This window comes from Amphibalanus amphitrite, unplaced genomic scaffold (genome assembly GCF_019059575.1).
Source record: "Amphibalanus amphitrite isolate SeventyFive unplaced genomic scaffold, NRLGWU_Aamphi_draft 000014F_arrow, whole genome shotgun sequence".
NCBI lineage: Eukaryota > Metazoa > Arthropoda > Thecostraca > Balanomorpha > Balanidae > Amphibalanus > Amphibalanus amphitrite.
Window position 1 is genome coordinate 934,749 of NW_024881510.1, and position 14,850 is coordinate 949,598.

A 14,850-nucleotide genomic window follows, 5' to 3' on the forward strand; every position below is an offset into this window, starting at 1 on the left:
GGGCGGGGGCCCATGGCGGTCGGACGCGTACTGACTCAATTGGTTCCACTTCAGACTCGTGGTGGAAGGCTACGCATTCGTTCAGATATTTTCGGTCTCTGGTGGTCGCGGCGACTAGTCGCCCTCATTAATTGTTTAAACAATTCGTGACTTTGGAGATAAGCTGTTCATTCGTTTTTATCTCTAGACGGACGTAGACTGGTCAAGGTCGTGGCTGGCTTGTGGCCAAGTTATATAGTTACCATCGTAGTTTTTTATGTCACGCCAACTTCATTGGCTGCTGGACTTCGTGTTTATCCCCATTTGCTGTTTTCATATGTAATTAGCTAAATAATATTTTTTTGGTAGGTTACATTACATATACATATTAAAAACAAATCGTCTTTCCATTGCAGCAGTCATTTTACCGTTGCTTATATCTCATTTACTGCAGTGAACACAATTTGCTGTCGCTTACCACTCGGTTACTGCGGTAACCACCAATCTGTAGTCTGTTTATCGTCAGTTGCCGCCATTTATTGCGGTTCTATTCTGTTTACCGTCGGTTATCGATCGATTACTTCGGTAACAATTAACCATTGATTACCGTTCAATTACTGCGGTAACCAGCACTCAGTTCCCTGTCGGTTACCGCTCAGTTACTGCGGCAACAGTGACGGGGCCGCGGTCTCCGTTCAGTGTGTCAGGGAAGAGGCCGCCACGCCGCGCCGGTGTGGGACCGGAAGGAGAGCTGCGAGAGACGTCCGGCGCAGGAGAGATCAGACTCGCGCTCCGCGGGTTCTGCCTTGAGCCGTTTTAGCAAACAGTTGCTGAGTGATTCAGCCGCCATGTTCTGTTTCTAAAATTGGTTTTTCGTTGTTATTTCAATTTATATCAGTATTAGTTATAAATCAGGTCATTCGGTTCCAATATTTCTTTTGCGATTTAGCTTTCTACACTCGGCGCTTTTTTTTGCATTTATTTAACTTCTCCGTTTGGCAGTTGCCCTTTGGTCCTTGGCTGTTGGGTTCAGTAACGGTGGTCATTTAATCGCTGGTGTCTCGCATTAAATCAGAGTTGTCTATATTCGTCTGTAGCCCGTGTCGTCGGCTCTTCGTCTCTGCTGCTGTTTTGCGTTGCACTTTCGTAACTGAACGACAGCAAAAGTTTTCTATCGATCTTAGTTTATTTACATTACGGCACACAGATACGCACATAAATACAGTTGCACACAGATGGAAATATACACAGTTATTTACAGTGATCGCGCTGGCGGCTCCCGGCCGTTACCGCCCGGTTACCACCACCAGCTGGACGGCCTCCGGTCTGCGTGCTGACGCCTCACCGCGGTGGGCGCCGGCTGCCGCTGCAGGGGAGGACGTCCCTGGACGCCGCCAACGCGCTCCTGGGCGGTGGGCGTCGGCCTCCTCTGTGGAGGACCCCGCCGCCAGCCCGCTCCCTGCGGCAGGTAGGGCGGGCGCCGGGGAGCCCCCTGCGGGGCACCCACGGTCGGCCGTCGCTGCGGAACCTGCGGTGGCCTCTGCGGAACCCCCTGCGGTACCACTGGTGGCCGCCGCTGCGGAACCATCTGCGACCGTTGAGGAGCTGGCTGTTGCGGAGACCCCCGCGGCCGTTGCTGTGCCCCCTGAGGACGGCTAGGGTAGGATGTGGTCCGTTCTGAGACCCGCCCAGCCGCTCCAGAGGCCGGCTCCAGCAGCCCCCGTCTGCGAGTGGCCGGCGGCGCGGACTGCGGCGGCCGCACAGGCCCACTCAGAGGGAGGCTGGGCGGCGGCTGGGGTCTCCGGTGGACCGCAGAGCCAGCCGCCGGCCTGGGCAGACTCGGCTGTGGCCGCGGAGCCGTCACCGGAGTCCAGCTCTGTTCCCTGTGAGCCGGCTGGGCAGGCCGAGAGCCTGGGGAAGTTGACCGGGTAGGAGACTGAGATGGAGCAGTTGATGGAGGAAGAGTAGTGTGTTTAGTCGGTGACGTTCGGGGAGAAGGCGGAGAAGAGGTGGTGGCCGGAGCAGAGGTTTTCGGAGCAGTAGTGGATGGAGCAGTGGTGGGCGGAGACGGAGAAGGCGAAGCAGTGGTAGCTGGAGGCGGAGAGGAAGTAGGCGGCTCGGTGGTTGGTGGAGCAGAGGTGGTCGGGCTGGTGGATGGCGCCTCCGTTCGCACAGCGCTAGAGCCCACCGCAATGTTGCCGGTGCGGTTGGTCGCCCCGGCGGTCGCCGCTGTTTTAGCGCCGCTGGGAGGCTCTGTGCCCGGCGCCTCGGTGGGCGGTCCGACAGTCGGCAGCGCTCGCCCGGCGGCCGCCGCCGAGCCGAATCCCGCCCGCGTCATCTCTCGGACGGCGGCGCGGGGTGGCGCCGGGTACCGTCGGGGCTGGCTCACCGGGGCCGGCCTGGCACCCACACCCACCCGGCGGCGCAGATTGATGATCTGCGGCCGCCGGTAGGCGTGGTAGGCGCTGGTGGCGGGCTCGGCCGAGCGCCGGCGTCTCTCCACCGGTAGGTCGGCAGAGTATAGAGCCTCGTCCAGCGACTCAAACAGCTGCTGGTGCTCAGGACTGAGCTCCTGCGCCGGAGCGGGCACGGCTGGAGCGGGCTCGGCTGGAGAGTGGTAGTGGTCCTCCCCGGTCGGCCCGTCCAGCTCATCGTCCAACAGCCCGAAGGAGGCGAGGAAGGCCTTTTCATCTGGTGAAAGAGTCGGGACGGCAGTTGGAAGGGCAGGAGTGGATGTAGGATTGGCGACAGTGACAGAAACGGTGCTAGAGGCAGTAGGTGACACAGCAGTCGGCACAACAGTTGGGTCCACAGTCGCGGCAGCAGATACGGTCGCAGACGGTTCAACAGTCGGCACCACAGTTGGTACAGCGGTCGGGGCTGTGGTTAGGGCCGCAGTTGCCACAGCAGTTGGGGCGGCCACTGTGCCCCCCAGGGCGGCTATCAGGGCATCCAGGGCGGCGGCCGCTGCCGTGCCCCCGACCGTGGCTGTTGGGCGGATCACGGGTCTTACCGGCGTGGAGCTGACCGCCGGGCCGGGGACTGCCGAGGCTGGAGGGGCGCTGGGCGGTTCTGTGGCCGTCACTGTACGGGTGACGGTCACCACGGTCACGGAGTGGCCCAGCGGCGCCGGCTTCTGCCCCAGGATGTCCGTGACGAGGCCGGCCGCCAGCGAGCTCAACCGAGACACACCGGCCGGCCGCCGAGACGGCTTCGGGCCCAGTATGACTGTGGCTATCGGCCTAGCCGAGCCCGCCGGCGGCCGGGACGGCTTGGGGCCCAGAACGCCGGAGGCGAGGCTGGCAGCCAGGGAGCTGAGCCGGGATGCGCCCGCCGGCCTCCGAGAGGGCTTAGATCCGGCGGCCAGCACGGTGAGCCTGCTGACCCAGCTGGCAATGGCCGACGGCGGGACCCGGGGCCGGCTGACTGGAACAGACGGGGCCCGGCTGACTGCCACCGGCGCCGGCCGTCGCTGTAGCACCGGCGTGGCCACGGCGACCGATAGGAGCGGCGCGCCCGTGTGCTTGTCGACGAGCACGGCCCCCGTCCCGGCGCCGGCGCCGGCGGTGGAGCCCGACACCAGCTTCTTCAGCACCAGCCGCTTCACGGCTAGTACTGTGGCGTCCGCTGCGGAAGGGATGACGGTGTCAGTGCAAGGGCAGCGGACGGTGGGTGGCCATACACAAGACACATAGGTACACACTGGATGATTATTTGCAATGGATTATTCAGCACATTTCGGAGATGTCCATATCGCGTTAGATGGTTTTGTCTTTCGGCTCTGGATTTTCCCAAATCACTTAGTTTTGCTAGACAATTGTATATGGTGGCTTGCTATTTATTCATGACATGCGTATTCCACTATTTTCTCGTAGATGAAGCTCAGAGCATTATGCCACGTCACCAATGATTCCCCACGATTGGTCGAAGTAGCGCTCCACGCTGTGTACGACTGCTGAGGAACTCACCGGATCGGACGGAGCCACCATCCCAGCTGGTCACCAGCAGCAGAGCGACCAGCATCCAGCCGCAGAGGGGGCGGGCGGCCATCGCGCCGGCGAAACCTGCAGAGAGACGGGGGGTCAGCACACTGTCGGCTAGCGGTACAGCCGTTCAACAACACCGCCAGTAAGCATTTCGTAAATAATCCATTGATGACCTCAGACATTCACCAACATAACCAAAAGAGGCGGTTTGCGGTCGCCAGCACAACCGGCATCAAATACTGCATTGGTTAGGGCACTGTAAGGCTGCAGATGCCCTTTTTATCTCTAAATTATTCCATGTCCAAAGAAAAGATGTTGTACACAAACATCTTAGATTTCGCAAACACATGACGGTATGCAATATGCAATGCATATTGCATACAGTCATGTGCATCATTACATTATAGCATTTATGCATTATGTGCATTATCCTCATTATGTAAATTTATCCATGAACTCTGCTACTGGAGTAGACGTCTGTTGAAATCTTCTATCGCTTACGCAAATGTTCGCTAGTTTCTATGACTACGCCTACAGACTGTATTTCAGAGCAAATAATTCAATTTGAATTCAGAATGTTGTAAGATAAGCTGTTGGAGAGGCATAGGTATTGAAGTTCATGGAACGTCGATAGCCGGCAAAACAAAACAGATGGCTTTGGCATGCCGGTTTCGATGACAGTAATATGACATGTTCGATGCCAGTTTCGGAAGTGAAGCATCGGAAGCAGTCATCACCAGAACTTTTTGCAGTGACATATTTTTGCAGTTTTTTTTTTACAATGGCATAATTATCGACTCCGCTAGAGAGCGCCCGTCCAGAATGCGTTCCTTCCCACAGGACATGACTCGGTTGTCGTGGTATGGAACTGTCGTGTGTCCAGTCTGGAGGGAATTCATGCGCTGCGGCGGGACACCGGTGCAGTCCACTTTGTCGTGACCTATAGACATAACTGTGCGGGCCGCCATTCACGGTACTGGACGGACGGGTCGTCTGCTCGCTCGGACCCGTCCCACGGCACCGGGCGGCGGGCACCTACTTACTGAGCGCGCACATTGCGCGCTCATTGCAACCCGAGTGATGTCAGTGTCACTTGGAAGGAACTTTAATAACAATAAAAACCTTACTATTATAATGCTGTACACTATTTGGAGCAATGAATAAGGCTTCCGGTTCTCGTGAGATCCAGTGTCGCGGAATGAAATCTTGACAATTGTTTCTTGTAATTTTTTTCCTTTGACCGAGAAGGCAGCCTGTGGCCGGAACTTCTATGCCTGAAATCGTTTTGCCGCTTGAGAGCTTATAAGAATTTCCGATGGATGACATCTTTAGGATAAAAACACAGCGTTATGTTTAAACAATTATATAGTAGGTAATGATTGTATATTCAGTTATTATATTTTAAAGGGACCCTCCCACCTTCAAAAAAGTTTATGAATTGGCATGAAAGTGATGTCGCTCGGTTCAGAAAGAGCGAAAACGAATATCTACCAAATTTCACCGAAAAATATTCACCGGTTTTCAAGATATTAGACTTTTACTTTTGTTTACTTTTTTGGGATCTCCGCTGTTTCTAGCGACTTTATTTTAGAAGTGCGGCGTTTGCGGCAGATGTTGCGCGCAAATAGCATATACCACCGCGTGCTACAAAACGTTTTAGTCAAACTTAATGACGGACGTTCGAAAGCCTGATGACGTGTAGTCTGTGTCTTAGTCATTGCGTGGTTCGAGCGATGATGGTGCGCGTCGTATTGCGAGCCAGGGTCTTATGGCGACGGTGAGTCGGCGGAGGGAGAAATTGATCAGCCTTTGTCTAGGGTTCAGAATGACGTGATATGACGTGATATGACGTGTACAGAGGTATGATCTAGGCTAATGTGGTGAAGCCGGGCAGTGCGCTCCGGGACACGAGCGGGTACGGGTGTGAATAGAGGCATCTGAGTGTACTGGACTTTTTGCATTACTACAAGCTATTTCGGCAACCATGTCACAGGAAAGCGCTGTGGCAAGTTCGGCGCTGGACATGCGGCTAATCCCCGAGTTCGATGGCGGTAACGCCTCTGTGGAAGAGTGGCTGGATAAGACGGAGCTCGTCTGTCAGCTGCGCGGAGTGTCCGACATTCAAACCGTCGTCCCCCTGCGGTTGACCGGCGGAGCCTTCAGCGTCTACCAGCAGCTGAAGCCCGAGGAGAAGCTGCAGTACTCTGCCGTCAAAGCTGCCCTGCTGCGGGCGTTCGCTGTGGATAAGTTCCAGGCGTACGAGGAGTTCACGGCGAGAAGACTTCGTGTCGGCGAGAGCGTCGACGTCTACCTGGCAGACCTGCGGCGGCTGGCCTCCCTGTTCGGCGGGCTCGGCGACACGGCGCTGATGTGCGGCTTCGTGGCCGGTCTCCCGGATGCGGCGAGGCATACCTTGAGGGCCGGCTGCCGCATGGAGAGCCTGACGCTGGCCGAGCTGGTGGAGCGGGCTCGGGCGCTGATGGCAGAGAATGCCGTCGCTGCAGCCGCTGCCGCCGCTGCGCCGGCCCGTTCCCGCCACACGCCGGCGTCATCACGGTGTTACCGCTGCGGTCGAGCCGGTCACTTCGCTCGTGACTGCCGGGCGGAGAGGAGAGCGGACATCATCTGTTTCCGGTGCGAGCAGCCAGGACACGCCGCGGCACGCTGCCCGGAACGGATGCCGGGAAACGCGTCAGGAGAGGCGGTGTCTGCGCCAACCTCCTCTCGGGCAGCCCAAGAGTAAGAGGCGCGCTACCGACGGTGCAGCTGCTGGTGAATGGGCAGCGCAGAGTGGCTGTTATCGACTCGGGCTGCAGCTGCACCATCATCCACGAGTCGTGCTGCGCGAGCTGGAGACGGTGCGGCGTGACTGTAATGGCCGTCAACGGGTCCCGGCTGCCAAGCAGCGGAGTAACGGAGGTGGCGGTTCAGCTGAAGAGCGGCGGGCCCGCGGTGACGCTCAGCGCCGTGGTAGTGCCGGACAAACCACTGGGCGTGGATATGCTGGTGGGGATGACCGGCATCGCGGCGCTGGGCGGGGTGACAGTGCGGGCGGCGGACGATGTGGTGTTCGGTGCCAGCGAGAGGCCCGACGTGGCCGTGCCGGGCCCGGGAGGGGTGCCGCCGCGATGCAGCGCCGTGACGCCCCCGGCGTTGACCGTGGAAGAGCGAGACTTCACGGTCACTTATGACGCGAAAAGTCAACACTGGACGGTGGCGTGGAAGTGGCGGAACGGGGCGGAGCCAGGGTGCCTGAGGAACGGTGTCCCCCAGTACGGCGTGCCGGCCGAGGCACGGCAGGAGTTTGATGCTGAACTCCGTACATGGATCGACAACGGCTGGCTGGAGCCGTACGACGAGACGGTGGACGGGCCGCCGCGCGGGCTGATCCCTCTCATGGCTGTTGAACAGCAGAACAAGACTAAAGTACGACCAGTCTTAGACTGCCGCGAGCTCAACAGCCATGTGGAGGCACACACGGCCGACGCTGACGTATGTGCCGACACGCTGAGGAAATGGCGGCGGCACGGGGCCAACGTCGCCGTCGTCGACCTGAAGAGGGCGTACTTGCAGCTCAGGACCGATCGTCGGCTGTGGCCGTTTCAGACAGTCGTGATTGATGGCCAAAGGTACGCTCTTACCCGTGTCGGATTCGGGCTCAACGTCGCGCCTCTCATCATGAAGGCGGTGGTGCGGACGGTGCTGCAACAGGACCCAGTGATGCAGGGCGCCGTCATACCGTACGTCGACGATCTGTGCGTCAATGAGGACGTGGTGAGCGCGGAGCGCGTGATCGCCCACTTCGCGAGCTATGGGCTCCAGTGTAAGCCGCCGGAGCGGGCTGCGGACGGAGCGCGGCTGCTGGGACTGCGTGTGGAGCCAGTCGGGGGTGGGCTGGCCTGGAGGCGTGACAACCCAGTCGGCTCACCGCCCGCGGCAATGACGCGGCGCTCCGTGTTTTCATGGTGTGGTCGTATCGTGGCGCACCTGCCGGTCTGCGGTTGGCTGAGACCAGCGACAGCGTGGCTGAAGCGTCGTGTCAACTCTCTCACACGCGGGTGGGATGACGTCACACACGACGCGGCCCTGCGGGAACAGCTGAAGCACGTGGCTGAGCGACTGGCGAGCGAGGACCCGGCCCGTGGGCAGTGGTGCGTGACTGGGCACCGCGCCGTACTGTGGACGGACGCCAGCTCGATAGCCGCCGGCGTCGTGCTGGAGAGCGAGGGAGGTGACGTCATCGAGGACGCGTGCTGGCTCCGCCGGGACGAGGCCACCCACATCAACATGGCGGAGCTCGACGCCGCCGTGCGGGGCATCAACCTGGCCCTGGCGTGGGACATGAAGACCATCGAGCTGAAGACGGACTCCGCCACTGTTCACCGGTGGGTCAGCGACGCTCTGAGCGGGCGCGCGAGACTGCGAACCAAGGCACATGGAGAGATGCTTATCCGCCGGCGGGTCGACGTCATCAGGCAGCTGGTCGCAGAGCTGGGCATTTCTCTCACCGTGTCTCTAGTCCGCTCGTCTCAGAACCGTTCGGACACGCTGACCCGAGTGCCGTCCCTGTGGTTGCGTCAGGACTCGCAGCCAGCGGACCAGCGGCCGAGCGATGGACAGCCAGTGGCAGCAGCGGCAGTGGTTGGATCGGAAGTGGGAGACGGCGGCGGCGCCGTTACCGTGGACTTCCGACAGGCCGTCACTGACGTACATGTCAGGGCGGGTCACCCGGGTGTCCGACGAACGCTGTATTTCGCGCGTCGGGATGTGTCATCGTCGATTTCCCGGAAAGTGGTCAGGGAAGTGGTGACGGCCTGTGACGTCTGCCGCGCGGTTGACCCGGCGCCGGTGACCTGGAGGCACGGGTCGCTGGCTGTGGAGGGGACGTGGGACCGGCTGGCCATCGATGTCACGCACTACGGTGGTCAGTCCTACTTGTCGGTGATAGACTGTGGCCCGTCACGGTTTTGTGTGTGGAGGCTGCTGCGGCGGTCGGACGCGGCGACAGTCACGAGTGAACTCGAACAAGTGTTCGCGGAGCGAGGCGCACCGGCTGAGCTTCTGGCGGACAACGACACCGCTTTCCGCAGTCGTCAGTTCGCCGCTTTCGCTGCCCGCTGGGGAGTGCTGCTGCGTTTCCGCGCAGTGCATCGCCCCAGCGGGAACTCCATCGTGGAGCGGAACCACCGCAGTGTCAAAGTGATCGCGGCGCGGAAGAAGTGTGGCATCGGAGAGGCCGTGCACCTGTACAATATCACGCCCCGTGACGGCGGGACGGCGGCTGAGGCGCCCGCCAACGGCATCTACCGCTACCCTGTGAGGGACGCCGTGAGACAAAGAGCTACCGCCGGAGCGTCCGAGGAGGCCGTGATAGGACGGCCGCCAGCCCGGCGGGAGGGCGACTTCCAGGTGGGGGACGCCGTGTGGGTGAGGCGGCCGGGCACCCGCTGCACCGAGCGGTCGGTTCGAGGAACGGTGTCTGGCGTGGTGTCGCCGCAGGTGGTTGAAGTGGGCGGCGTGCCTTGGCACATCAGAGACCTCCGCCACTGCGGTGACACCGGGGGACCAGCAGCAGGCCCTCGGACCCCCGACCGGGGCAGCGGGGGCCCACAGGAAGCGGAGGAGGACCGTGCCGGGTCCCCGATCGTCATGACATTCGGTTATGAGGGCGATGGCGCGCCGGGGCGCCCGGTGGAGGAGGCTGATGATGCGGGTGGTGAATGCGGCCGGTCTGAGAGCGACAGCGGCGAAAGGGTGGTGCGCCGAGGTCAGCGTAATCGGCGGCCGCCTGACTTCTTCGGCCACGTGGTGCCGATTGATGCGTTAAACAGCAGCAGCGGAAGTGATGATCTTGAGGATCAGGGTGAGGTGTAGTCTGTGTCTTAGTCATTGCGTGGTTCGAGCGATGATGGTGCGCGTCGTATTGCGAGCCAGGGTCTTATGGCGACGGTGAGTCGGCGGAGGGAGAAATTGATCAGCCTTTGTCTAGGGTTCAGAATGACGTGATATGACGTGATATGACGTGTACAGAGGTATGATCTAGGCTAATGTGGTGAAGCCGGGCAGTGCGCTCCGGGACACGAGCGGGTACGGGTGTGAATAGAGGCATCTGAGTGTACTGGACTTTTTGCATTACTACATGACGTCATCAGATTCCCGTAATGGTTAAGAGATAGGGACCACGCTGGTCCCACCCTGCAAGTAAAGGGAAGAGATTTCTTGAACACCATAAAGCTGCGGGGGTTGCGACCAGGATAAATGGTGGTTTCTGAGCCTGGCCGCAAACTTGGCTATCTCAACCCAAAACTAATGTTAACCCTATTAGTGGCAGGCTCCTGGCTACCCCATATTAGTGGCAGGGGGGGGCTGTTTACGACCCCCCCCCTTGATATCTCGAGATCTAACCGGCCGATTTTCAAAATTCAAACGGCATTCGATTTGGCTCAACGAGATCTACATTTCTAAAAAAAAATAAAATTAAAAAATGCCAATGGGGGGTAGAGGGGGGTAAAAACGGGCAAATTGCAGATACATTTTAGACTGTTTATCACGGCCAGGTTTCTGAACCAATCTTAACGCAACTTTTGCCGATCGATAGAGAATGAACCAGGAATTCACATGGATCCTAAAAATATGCATTTTCAAAAATCATAGGCGGATACAGATCATTGAGATTGGGGGTACACAAAAAGTATAGTAAATAAGGTTTTTGTTGGTACTGTTTCTAAAAAGGGTGGCAATGGTCTTGTTATGTTACAATTTTCTTATGAGAGAACGACTAAAATTGTATTGGTCATGCATAGGCGGTGTCAGGGCACCTATGTTGGGAGGTAAAAAATTTAAAATAACCCCCCTTTTTGGACGCCTGGATCCGCCTATTATAGCAAAAACGTGTCAAACGAGGATGCACAATAACTTTGTATATGTTATCACATGATACCTTTCATTCACTGTTCGTAAAACTGGTGCAGCATCGTGATCTTCGCCCAAATGACTCGCTTCACGAATAGGACCCCCAATTCCCAGTGCTCTGGAGCCGTTCCTGGTAAAGTTATGAACTTGAAATTTTCAGGGAATGTGCCCAATTTAGTTTTAGGAAAAGTCAGAAAATTTCAGCATCGTAGCTTTAGCGGTTTCGGAGATATTCCCGAAAAACCTGAGGGGTGGATAAAAACAACCCCCCCTGCCACTAATAGGGTTAAGGTGGGAGGGTCCCTTTAAGCCGCGAGTAGGTAGAGCAAATCTTTTGAGCGTCGAGCAGATAGGGGAGACGTTTAAAATATTGTTTTCTACCTACGAGCGGTTTAATGATTTTATCCCGTACCGCCGATATATTTCGGGCGCTTAAAGGTAAAAAATACATTTTATATAAAATATACGACATAATTCAGACTGGACGAAATGTCTACTAGACGTTTAAGAGTTTGTTATTCTTCTAGACGTTTAACAAAACAGTTAAACGACATCTGATCATTTTCTCTCTTTTCCCATACATGCAACATTGCACGTTGAAATCGAGAAAGCCAGGCATTAAAATGGCACGTGCATTATACTACACTTTTGAAACATACAAGAAGTCAATGCTGATTGGTTTCCGAGACATGCAGGAAAATATGTTTTCCTGCACCTTTCGACGTTTTCCTGCACCCCTCGACGCTTTCCTGCACCTCTCAAATGTATGACGTCACTATGAGTGACGTCACATCATAAAGTTGAAGAGCATCGCTTTGCTCCTTATAACTTCATTTTATCTATCGTCCATTTTATTTGATTGGCTTATGATATACCTACCTACATTGTGTTTGATGCAAGGATTTCATTATTTGTCATGAATAAAGTGAAACATCACCATATAAAACTTAAACTTTGACGCTATTTCGCAACAAACCATAGCCACGAAAGACTCAACAAGGTTGAAATTGGGGCGTTTTGGTTCCTCCATAACATTTGCAACGCTCCCTATAATGGTAAGCATGTATGGGAAATAGCTCCCTGCCCCCCCCCCTGCCCTGAGCTGCGAAAATTTAATTGTGTCACCTCGTATTTTAATCGAAAGTACCTCGGGCCTACCGGCCCTCGGTACTTTCAATTAAAAACCTCGGTGACACAATTAAATTTTCTCAGCCCCGGGCAGGAATGTAAATATCACGTGAAGCAATTGTAAACACTGTCTACGGTGCGGAATAAGTGATTATATATGTGTATTATATTTATATGCTTTATGAAATTTTACTGCGTAAAGACAGAGCACCCACGCTGAATTGATGTAGGTATGCTGCATCCGAGACTCCGTCGGCCGTGCAGCAGCAGCCGCGCCGATTCAGCGCGAGCAGGGGGGGGGGGAGGGGGCGCTGTCGGAATCTCGCCAAACCAGAAAATGCAGCGGACGGGCGAGAGAGGCTGACCTGACCCGGTGCCACTTTCTCCCGGATTGTCGGCATTTCTGGTGGTGCAGCGCCAGAGGCCGTCCAGCGGCGGCGGTCCGACCGGATATCCTCCCCGCGCCCCCTCCCCCCCCCCCCGGACTCGTGACCAGCGGCACGTGGCCAACCGGCCCAAGGGAAATGCTGGCTGACCTCGCAACCGGTCACCCTCCGGTCAGCGGCCGGCGCCGCATGTGCAGGCTAATGACTAATGAGGTGATCAGCGGCGGGGCGGGGAGACACGCGGCATGGTGACACTTACCTGGAACAGCACTCGGAGAGGGAGGGACCAGGGAGCAGCCGGGTCAGGAGGCGCGCACCGCGCAGACACCGCTCCGGCCGCGCTCGGCTCACCAAATGAGATCTCGGCCGCCGGCTTCCCCGGAGCCGATTGGGCGGCGCTCCTGGCTGGGGGGTGTTCAGTCGTGCCCTGGGGCATCGCCCGAAGGAGCCGCCCCCCACTGCTGGCCCCATTTCCCCCCTGAGAGGGACGCGCCGCCCGCACCCCCTATCGTCCCGGGGAGTCCTGTTTTCCGGCCGGCCAGGTCCGGGTTGAGCTCGCGATATTTTAAAAACACGGGTCCGTCTGCCGCCTGCCGCCCGGACGGGTACGTACCACGGCGCCACTGTAAAGTGAGAGGGCAAGGCCGGCACGGGATCACTTCCGGCTAGTCTGCGGCACGGTGCCGGTTCCGAAAATAGCGTGCGGGCTGCATCTGACCATTGACCATTGATTGGAAATAGCACGGCGCCGGGTGCAACGAGGGAGTGCGGACACGAAAATATCAGTAGGCTTAGGTAATCAGTCAAAAGGCAAAACACAGCAGTGAAGCATCTTCAGAACATCTTTAGAGTCCCTGTCTATTTACTAAGGCCTAACATTACAGAGTCGTTCATGACACAAACGCATAAGGTTATGGCATGAAGGTGCAGAAAGTCAATGAAAAATGAGCACAGTTTGTTATTTAAAGGGACCCTCCCACCTTCAAAAAAGTTAATGAATTGGCATGAAAGTGATGTCGCTCGGTTCAGAAAGAGCAAAAACGAATATCTACCAAATTTCATCGAAAAATATTCACCGGTTTTCAAGATATTAGACTTTTACTTTTGCTTACTTTTTTGGATCTCCGCTGTTCCTAGCGACTTCATTTGAAGTGCGGCATTTGTTGCGCGCTAAGCAGCATATACCACCGCGTGCTACAAAACGTTTTAGTCAAACATTTAAAAATCGTTAGATATCTGCGCTGACGTCACACATTCAGAGGGGTATTCCTATGCATTAGCCCCTCTGAATCAAAATGCTGCAATTTTGAAATTCAATATTCCCGATTTAACCCTATTAGTGGCAGGGGGGGGGGGTTGTTTTCATCCACCCCTCAGGTTTTTCGGGAATATCTCCGAAACCGCTGAAGCTACGATGCTGAAATTTTCTGACTTTTCCTAAAACTAAATTGGGCACATTCCCTGAAAATTTCAAGTTCATAACTTTACCAAGGGCGGCTCCAGAGCACTGGGAATTGGGGGGTCCTATTCGTGAAGCGAGTCATTTGGGCGATGATCACGATGCTGATGTATTATAACTGTATGCACCAGTTTTATCATGTGATAACATATACAAAGTTATTGTGCATCCTCTTTTGACACGTTTTTGCTATAATAGGCGGATCCAGGCGTCCAAAAAGGGGGGTCATGTTTTACCTCCCAACATAGGTGCCCTGACACCGCCTATGCATGACCAATACAATTGTAGTCGTTCTCTCATAAGAAAATTGTAACATAACAAGACCATTACCACCCTTTTTAGAAACAGTACCAACAAAAACCTTATTTGCTATACTTTTTGTGTACCCCCAATCTCAATGACCTGTATCCGCCTATGATTTTTGAAAATGCATATTTTTAGGATCCATGTGAATTCCTGGTTCATTCTTTATCGATCGGCAAAAGTTGCGTTAAGATTGGTTCAGAAACCTGGCCGTGATAAGCAGTCTAAAATGTATCTGCAATTTGCCCGTTTTTACCCCCCTCAACCCCCCTTTTGACATTTTCTTAATTTTTTTTTAAGAAATGTAGATCACGTTGAGCGAAGTCGAATGCCGTTTGAATTTTGAAAATCGGCCCGTTAGATCTCGAGATATCAAGGGGGGGTCGTAAACAGCCCCCCCTGCCACTAATAGGGGTAGCCAGGAGCCTGCCACTAATAGGGTTAAGGCATTTCTCGATGTTGTAAGTGCCGAAACCGGTAATTGTGAGCCAGGGACCCCATTTTGGCTATCTCAACTCAAATCTAATGTTAAGGTGGGAGGGTCCCTTTAATAATGGGCCACGGGCGTATAAGTAAACGCTCATATATGTATCACTTTATATATTGCGTCTCTGAGTAATGCATGTCCTTAGGTATTTATTATAATTCAATAAACAGACAAAAGTCTGCCTATATTGAGCACCCACCACATAGGTAC

The 14,850-nt window shown here is 55.7% G+C and overlaps 3 protein-coding genes across 3 annotated transcripts; 2 read left to right on the top strand and 1 right to left on the bottom strand.

Annotated features, from left to right (window-relative positions):
* Positions 1 to 1,169: 1,169 nt before the first annotated feature.
* LOC122385129 (mucin-1-like) lies at positions 1,170 to 12,732 on the bottom strand. Its single transcript, XM_043373142.1, has 4 exons — positions 12,651 to 12,732; positions 3,948 to 4,043; positions 3,070 to 3,606; positions 1,170 to 2,670 (listed from the first exon to the last, which is right to left on the bottom strand). The coding sequence occupies exons 2-4, from the start codon at positions 4,027 to 4,029 to the stop codon at positions 1,277 to 1,279; spliced, it is 2,013 nt and encodes a 670-aa protein (XP_043229077.1). The 5' UTR covers positions 4,030 to 4,043; positions 12,651 to 12,732; the 3' UTR covers positions 1,170 to 1,276.
* Positions 5,950 to 6,721, top strand: LOC122384428. The gene is made up of 2 exons (XM_043371815.1): positions 5,950 to 6,621; positions 6,694 to 6,721. Exons 1-2 carry the CDS (start codon positions 5,950 to 5,952, stop codon positions 6,706 to 6,708), a joined length of 687 nt encoding a protein of 228 aa, XP_043227750.1. The 3' UTR covers positions 6,709 to 6,721.
* On the top strand, positions 6,840 to 9,839 carry LOC122385130. The gene has a single exon (XM_043373159.1). The coding sequence runs from the start codon at positions 6,840 to 6,842 to the stop codon at positions 9,837 to 9,839; it is 3,000 nt and encodes a 999-aa protein (XP_043229094.1).
* Positions 12,733 to 14,850: the final 2,118 nt, after the last annotated feature.

What these genes read in the sequence shown, in the direction of transcription:
- LOC122385129 (XM_043373142.1), bottom strand. Translation starts at nt 4,029, where the DNA reads ATGGCCGCCCGCCCCCTCTGCGGCTGGATGCTGGTCGCTCTGCTGCTG. An exon ending in TGGTGGCTCCGTCCGATCCG is followed by an intron (nt 3,607 to 3,947) that starts GTGAGTTCCTCA and finishes TCCCTTCCGCAG; the next exon opens with CGGACGCCACAGTACTAGCC. An exon ending in GACCGTGGTGACCGTCACCC is followed by an intron (nt 2,671 to 3,069) that starts GTACAGTGACGG and finishes CTCTTTCACCAG; the next exon opens with ATGAAAAGGCCTTCCTCGCC.
- LOC122384428 (XM_043371815.1), top strand. Translation starts at nt 5,950, where the DNA reads ATGTCACAGGAAAGCGCTGTGGCAAGTTCGGCGCTGGACATGCGGCTA.
- LOC122385130 (XM_043373159.1), top strand. Translation starts at nt 6,840, where the DNA reads ATGGCCGTCAACGGGTCCCGGCTGCCAAGCAGCGGAGTAACGGAGGTG.